The sequence below is a fragment of the Fusarium fujikuroi genome, chromosome FFUJ_chr05, assembly GCF_900079805.1.
Source record: "Fusarium fujikuroi IMI 58289 draft genome, chromosome FFUJ_chr05".
NCBI lineage: Eukaryota > Fungi > Ascomycota > Sordariomycetes > Hypocreales > Nectriaceae > Fusarium > Fusarium fujikuroi.
The window spans coordinates 799,105-807,522 of record NC_036626.1 but is presented as its reverse complement, the minus strand read 5'-3'; the positions used below and the strand labels follow the sequence as shown (position 1 = coordinate 807,522).

At 34.1% G+C, this 8,418-nt stretch overlaps 2 protein-coding genes; both read right to left on the bottom strand.

Annotated features, from left to right (window-relative positions):
* Positions 1 to 4,720: 4,720 nt before the first annotated feature.
* FFUJ_06997 (uncharacterized protein) lies at positions 4,721 to 5,270 on the bottom strand (the record flags this gene model as incomplete). XM_023577200.1 has 3 exons in its annotated part: positions 4,721 to 4,770; positions 4,823 to 4,997; positions 5,067 to 5,270. 3 exons carry the CDS (start codon positions 5,268 to 5,270, stop codon positions 4,721 to 4,723), a joined length of 429 nt encoding a protein of 142 aa, XP_023430306.1.
* Positions 5,271 to 5,895: 625 nt separating this feature from the next.
* On the bottom strand, positions 5,896 to 8,169 carry FFUJ_06996 (uncharacterized protein; the record flags this gene model as incomplete). XM_023577199.1 has 2 exons in its annotated part: positions 5,896 to 6,671; positions 6,723 to 8,169. 2 exons carry the CDS (start codon positions 8,167 to 8,169, stop codon positions 5,896 to 5,898), a joined length of 2,223 nt encoding a protein of 740 aa, XP_023430305.1.
* Positions 8,170 to 8,418: the final 249 nt, after the last annotated feature.

Here is an 8,418-nt window from a genome sequence, read left to right as displayed (position 1 = left end):
ATTAAGTAATAATAAGTAAATAACTATACGTATACTATATTAACTTTAACTTACTAACTATACTATAGTATATATATATATATATATATATATATATATATATATATACTAATGCCTTACTTAACTATTACTAAGTTAATGTTACTAACTCTTAATCTTTTTATTATATATACTTTTACTATATATCTAATAATTATAAAATTATATCTATTAAGCTGTAATAGCCTATAGGGAGCTTTGTGCTTATAAAAGGTAAAAATAAGCCCTAGCTATTATAAGAGTCTTATTACTATAATTTAATTAAATAATAAAAGGTATACTCTCTTAATTCTCTAAAATATAAAGGTATTACTTAAGTATACTTTATAATATATTAGCTAATATACTAATATATAGCTATATAATATACTGTAAGTATATATTAATTAATATATATATTTTAATCCTTTATACCTTTAACTTATTATAAGTATTAATTAATTAAATAAAGTCAGGCCTAGGTACTATCTATCTAGTTTAATAGTATTATATTATATTCTATTAATTAATTATATTTATAGGCATAAAGTTATAAAATATTTCATATAGTGCCTATTAATTTAAAGATAGCTATTTTTATTAAATATAAATATAAAGATATATCTAACTAAATAATTATAGCTTAGTATTTAATAAGGTATTATTTTTAAAGAAATAGTGCAATTTAATAAATTACTTCTCTTTTTACTTAAAGATTTAATACTATAAAAGGCTAAGGCTTTATTATATTTTAATTAGCCCCCTATTAGTTACTATAAAGCCTTCCTTTTATAACTAAAAAAGAATATTTTTATCCTTAAGAATATTTTTAAAGAAAAGCTCTTTAATATAATTTTATAATGCCTTAATATCTTCTATTTAGGCCTAAATTATATTAAATATTATTTAATTTAACTACTAAATTTAAAAATATTAATATAATACTTTATAAAAGGTAAAAATATTAAACTTAATTAAAATATACTATATAATATTATCTATAGTTATTTAGTTATAATACTTTTATTATTTAATTTAAATACAGAAAGCATTAAGGTTAATAAAGAGATACCCTCTAGAGCTTATTATAAGGTTAAAAGAAAGATTAATATAATATAAAAAAATAAATTTATATTAAAAGGCTTAAAATAAGACTGCAAAGAATAATATATAGCCTTATACTATAGTATATAGCCTTAAAATATAATATATAAGTATATTATATTAACTATAGCTAGTAATACTAAAAAAAATATTTAAAATTACTTATAATAAAGAACTATAAGGTGCTATAAGGTGCTATAAGGTACTATAAGATCTATATATATATTTATTATAAATATAATTTAAAGATATAATTAATTAATAAAGTAAATTAATAAAAATATTAAACTTTTACTATTAGGTATTATAATACTTTATATGCCCTATAGTTATCTATAGTAGCCTATAATGCTCTATAATGCTTTATATACCTATAATACTAATTATAATTTATAATCTATAAGCTATATCCTTATAAAAATAAAGACTTAAAAATTAATTATAAATAGCTAGAAGAAGTTAATACTATTTTAAATAATTATATATAAAATTAAAATACCTTATTTATTGCCCTTTACCTTTTTAAATTTAAACTTACCCTTACCCTTAAACTTCTTCTTCTTCTTCTTATAGTTAATAACCTTATAAAAGAATTAAGAGAATCTATAATACTCCTTTTTAATAAAGTCCTTTAATATATCTATAAAGTCCTCTTTACTATTAAATAAAGAGCTACTACTACTATTAATAATAAAAATAGCATTAAATATAGCCTTATATTTCTTAGGAGTTACTATTAAATAAGTTAATATAGAGATATATAAGGCACTATAAGTATATATCTCTAATATAGCTACAGTTTAGTCCTAAATAGTTCTAAAGGCAATTAACACAGCCCTTAAATAGAGCTATAATATAGCAATAGGTAAGAGCATTATTACTAAATATATACTTATTATATAAAAGCAATTTAGGTATTATAAATCTATATAAATAGTAAAGTATAATATTAGCATTTTATAATAAAAATTTAAATATATATTTAGCCTTAAGGTTTTTACCTTTCTTTTTATATAAAAAAAGTAAATTAAGCTTTTTAAAAAGCTATATAAATTAATATAATATAATATAAAATAAAAAGTAATTAAATATCTTACTTTATTTTTATTAAACTTTATATATATAAGGCCTTTATAAAAATAATTCTTTAATACATTTATATATACCTAAATAGTTAACTATAGGTTTATAAAAAGGCATTTAGCCTTATAATTAAAAGTAAGGATAGAAATCCTATTAACCTTCTTAATTAAATACTTAAAAGTATAATCACTAAAATTACATTATAGAGCTTCCTTTATAGCTCTATAGTCTTTATTATTATTACATTTAAGGATATATAGCTAATATTTAAATTACTCCTTCTTAATAATACAATCCTCTTTAAAAGCTTTATTATCTATTTCTTTCTTAATATAAGTAAGTATTTTTATAAGCTTATTATAATACTACTTTAATTTAATATACTTTACTTTAAACTTTTTAGTAATAATATAGACTTCTTTAGCCTTTTTCTTCTAAATAGTAATATAGTTAGCTTTAAGCTTTTTCTTAAAGGTAATATATTTCTCTTTAGCCTTTTTAGTAGTAATATAATTAGCTTTAGCCTTCTTAATAGTAATATACTTAACTTTAGCCTTCTTTATAGTAATATACTTAGCTTTAACCTTCTTTATAAAATAGGCTTCTTTAGCTTTATAGGCTAAATGCTCCTTTTTAGCCTTTATAGTTTTATAGAAAGGTATAATATTATAAAATTATATAGGTCTTTATAATATCTAAATAGGTCTTTTAATTAAATATTAACCTTAAGTTATTTATATAGTATATTAAAATATAAAGAATAAAAGATAAAAGAGATATAAAAATAAAGCCTTTAATTATATAACTTTAATTAATATAATATAAAGGTATAAAAAGGTATAAAAGTAAGGTAAAAAAAGGGTTAATATAGGCTAAAGTTTAGTACCTTAATAATTTAATTTTAAATATAAAATTAAAAGGGAAATATACTTTAAATTACTTTAAAGTAAAATAAAAATAAAGCTCTAAAGTATATAAATTTAATAAAGTATATATTAGGTTATAAAAGGCAATTGCAGGTAGATATAATATACTAAAAGTAAGGATTTCTTACCTTATAAGGCATAATAGATTTAAGGAATAAAAATAAAGCTAAACTTAAGATTAATAATAACTATTATAAAGTTATATAAAGCTATATAACCCTCTTAAGTAAAGGGCTATAATTAGTTAGACCTATATTTACCCTACTTATATTAAATTATAAGGAATATTAACTATAGCACTATACAGTATAGGGTCGGCCTACTAAAAGATGAATTTTGGCATAGATATCGATTTGGCCTTCTGTAGTTACTAACACGAACCGTACGTAACGTGGATCCTCTAGGCCTATTTAGGAATACCACAAACATGGACACCTCAACGTTACGTCAAATGATTCATGTTTCGGCACTTTGTAGTAATCAGATTATCAGTCATGACTGAATCCCATCAATGATAATGGTTTTTAACTTTGCCATGTCTCAGCAGCTTGTGACAGAAGCAGCACAACTTCTAAGACTACGTAGAAAGGTAAGTACTAACGAGATGATCGGTAGGAGTTGGAAAAGAAATAGTTTCCATGATATTGCCTGTTTCGATATATGAAAGACGCTTCGAAAAGGATAGAAAATTGCTCTTTCTTCTATTCTTCCTTGATAGAACAATGTCTAAGTGTTCGTATCAAAGGATAACCTCATCAAACATGCAGCTCGGTAATTTAGGCAGGACGATCCCATTCAGCCAACAACCTCGCTACCGGTGATTAAGGCCTAATCATTACTAGAAGGTCTCATTTCCAACCAGGACTGAAGTGAAAACAAAATATTACATTACTTTCGATGGTAGGCAGCCTACAAAGACGGCTTAGGATTATCTGTACCTCAGGCGGTTGCGGTATCGGTCTTGTTTATTATGACAATATCCTGTAGTTAGCTTATCAGGCACACTTTGATATGATAGTGTGTCTGCCACATGGCTCCTTGTTCTATGTCTTGGTTCGTGATGACTACATACAAATCGCGAATTGTCGCAGCCGGTCACGTGTCGTTTGGCTATCGTCTTATTCTGCCTGATATGACGATCAGACCACTACGTCAGTGGTCAAAAAGCAGAAGTCTATGTTACATAGTTGACAGAAGCATGAAGGCATATTTTACTTATCAACAATTAAGGTTTTCGTATTTGATCCGTGTTTCGGAGGCTGAGAATGCTGTAGAATGGTGGTATTGATGCTCGGTATCTGCCTCCGATCAACTGGTTAAGGTTACACAAGGATAAAGTTTCGTGATAAAAGATATAATACGACGATAAAGACAATAAATAACTCGACGTGGTGTAAGCGGAGGAAGACGGAGCACATTGATTCATCAATTTAATGAAGCTATCTCTCAGTAGTGAGAAGATAATTAGTTGCTACTAGGCCTACCCATTACAATCTGGGCTATAAGGTTGAGAATTGCTAGGGCAAATGCTGCAACCGTGATTTTATGGATATATCTATCACGGACTTCCTGTTCACGACTTCCTGAAGTTATCTGAACTTCCAGTTGTTGGTAGGCGAGCTGAATGTCCCGCAACCGGCTGCATAACGTATGTATGCGACGTAGGAGTGTTTCCATATCATTTGGCTTACTCCCATCCACAAAACCACCGCCGTGAGGGACACCCTCAAGGTCCTTTCTGGGATCATTTGATAAGAATTCTTGAACATTGCGTGTCAGAACTGTTACCGAATGGAGCAGTTGACAGATGACCTCTTTTAGCTGACGGTTGTTGTGTGCAGATCCATTGCGTTGTTTAGCACTTTTCTGGGAGATAGTTAATACGTTTCCAAATCTTATTTATGATATCATGGGGTTTCCAGAGAACAGACTTACCGATGAGTAACGCCCTCGCCCCTTGATGAAATCCTGGAAGACTTCCAAAATCTCGGCGTGCTGGTCCAGGACCCGATCAAGACTTAAATTCATGGCATGAAGAAAATAGGTTCGGGGGGAGTGTCTGAGCATTTCTTCGGGCATTTGGAAATCGCTTTCGGAACCGGATTCTTGGTCTTCGAAGTCAAATCCAAAAATCGACATGTCCGCGTCACCTTCTTCAAAGCAGTATACGTCCCAGTAATCAATGCTATGTACAGCGATCCCAAATGAGATTACCGATTCACAGAGAGTGACTTGTCCATGTTGGCTCAACAACGTCTCCCCAGAGCATTGGGTAAGAAATGAAAGGCTCAATCGAGTTCTGAATGGCTCTCCCGCCTTGGACATGGTTCGGGGATCATTATAACTTTCAGAAACGAGTTTAAAGAAGGGAAATTGAAACCTGAGATGATGCTGACATGATCCCCACCATTGCTATATTATTAAGTTATTGGTCAAAGTGTTCTATAGTTTCAATGCTATATTAACTTACAATTTCATTGATCTGTATGTACGGGTCGATGTTTGTCGTGACATAGGACATAATTATCGGACGGAGAATGGCTACTTGGCGGCAGGACATAGTCCTCATGAGAGCCAGAATACTAGCGCCATCTGGGTTATGGATATAACTGTTTCAAGCTATTAGCTCAGTGACACGTTGTGATGCCTATCCGTTGCCTACATTCTTCTGATTTGCCTCATCAAGCCTGGGCCTAGGCCTGTGTGATGAAATCGCTGTGAAAGGATAAGTCACAAGTCCTCTCCACATGTTAATGAAAGACTCCTAAGTACACACCTTTTCTTTCAGAATCTCATTTAGCCTGAGGCTTGATGCAAGTGGTTTGTCTCGACTGATATAGGAATGTGTATTCTGGCACCAATCTAAATCAGTGACAACCGCAAAATAGGGGATTTCCATTCTCGAATCCGTGGCAGTTGGCTTCGTGCTGGTATCTGAGCTGGCGGATAGACTTGAGCCAAGTGGGTGTGATACAAAATTGTCTAGAGCGAATGAAGCACCACAGCAAAAGTCTTCAATACGCTCTATGCTACGTTCTGTAGATCTTGAACTCGGATAGTCGAGCAAAAGAGCCGGAACTTCTGTTCCGTCATCCAAGAGTCCTGATTCTTTCAATGTTTCTAGGTACGAAGTGCCCTCCTTTTCTGGATAAAACATTCTTTGAGACCCATTGAATTGGCGGCGGTGGCCTCTCGGATCTTCCGGAAATTTCCATGTCTGTGCCATTGAGGAAGATCTCAAAGAGGATTTTGGGTGAATTGGGTTAAGATGATTGAGTGCGGTGGTTGGCCGTGGTTTGATAGTAGAACGTCTTGCCTGGGTAGTCATGGTATCTTCAGGCCAGTTGCAAAGTGGCAGGATAAGGTTCTGTGAGGGTAGAGTCACAGTGGTTGCATTAAAAGCAACTCGGATTTGTTCAATAGTGTCTGGAAGTGGAACAACAAAAACATCACCAATAATGTTTGATCCGACAACATGGCCATATATATCGAAAGTAGCCTGGTCAACAACGATTGAGCCGCATTCTCCTGGGCCGAGACCTAACATATCGACTTAGTCACAGTTGAGCAAGACTCAGACACATCTCTCACCTTGATCGGAATCTAGTACCATTTTCCAGGCTCTACATGGACTTCGATCCTGTAGTGGGCCAAGCTCACTGAGGCCACCAAATAGGCGGCCCTTTCTTGTGCCATTTATTCCAGAAATCATGTACACCGATGTGGTATGAGACGAGGGTTGTTTCGACACTTGGTGAAGGAGTACGGGACTCGAAATAGAGTCTAGGTTGATGATGTTAGGTAGTTGGAAGCTCGCTGAAGAGTCGTTCAACTCGACGAATGCCCAGTCCAGGTATGGTGCTGGGGGGTCCAAGGTATGTGGGAGAGGAACGGGTTGGCCCACCAAGCACTCGGCAAGACGAGATTGGGGGAGTTCCTTCGTGTGCGACGCACTGAGGCTTTCTTCTGCTGCACTTTCATGCGCACTGCTATGACCAAAGTCCAAGTTTTGTTTTTCCTGATCTGGATGGGGATTTGGTGGAATGACAGAAGTGTTCTGACGCGCACCTGTTGACTCCCCGCTAGAGCTGCTGCGATGAACTGGCTCATCGCCACTAGTGAAAAGCGAATTTTCATCTCCCATGCTGTTATTGAAAAGATGGTCGACAGTCATCATGTGACTTATGCCATCTACAATAATTGTCAGGCCGATGGTGGCTGTGCGACCCTCATACTGGACTAGAGAACCGCAGAAGGTATCTCTGGATGAGTTGCTGACAGCTACTGAAGTTTTTGCAGCGTGTTGTATTGTAGGGTGATATGGGTGCGGTAAATAGATAAGTTGGAATGACGGTTTTGACGATGGGAGGTCGTGATGGACTAGGGTAGGCCAGTTTGAGTCCTTGCGACAACAGAGTGCCGCAGCGTGCTTGTTAAAGAGCTCTCTCAACATCTTGAGATCTCGTTTTCGACACTCTATAAGTATAGAGGGTACGGCTGTATCCCTCGAGTCGCCAATCATATGGCGACTATAGTTAATATGTCGACCGCACATACGAAGTTCATTATGTTCAGCGACGACCTTCCTCAGTTCATTCGTGACGTATTCACACCTTTTCCGGAACTCTTCTGCTGAGAAGTGCGTCGAGGACACCGGAAGGTCGTAAAAAATCATATTGCGACTTTGAGGCAGCGCCTTGACGCCTGTGTTTGTCTGTTGGCGGGAAGAATCTGCAGTGGGTAGTATGCCAGTGTAATTTGAGGATCGCTGAAACACCTGAGGTGCTGCTGCGCACTGTTCAAAAGATTGTGACTGTATCGACTGAGATGATAAGAATGCTTGACGAGCGACTCTTCGGTGCGATCGTCTCAAGCTCTGGGAAAGGTATGTTCGATGGATGTTTATAGGATCCTGCAGAGGTTGGATTACCTCGGAGCCTTTCTTCTTCCGAAAACCCTTCTCAAATAAAGTCTTGAACTTGAGTGCAAGCCTATCCTTGAAAGAGGTGTTCTCGTCACTTGGAAGCCCCCATACCATGGTATGGACGCATGTCTGATTGCTGGAGGCTGAATGATGTCAAAGAAAGATGTTCAGAGATCGATAACTGATGGGGCGACATATGGTAACTCTCCGTCACTTAGAGCTTTGAGGCTCAACTAAGAATCACATTGTAATTGTGATTATGTATTGATACCCAACGAGGCTTGACGGGCGGCCAATCGAATATCGAAATATGTGTGCGGTCAGATTAGGATTTGTGGTCCTTGAGGCAATGCTGACAGGCGA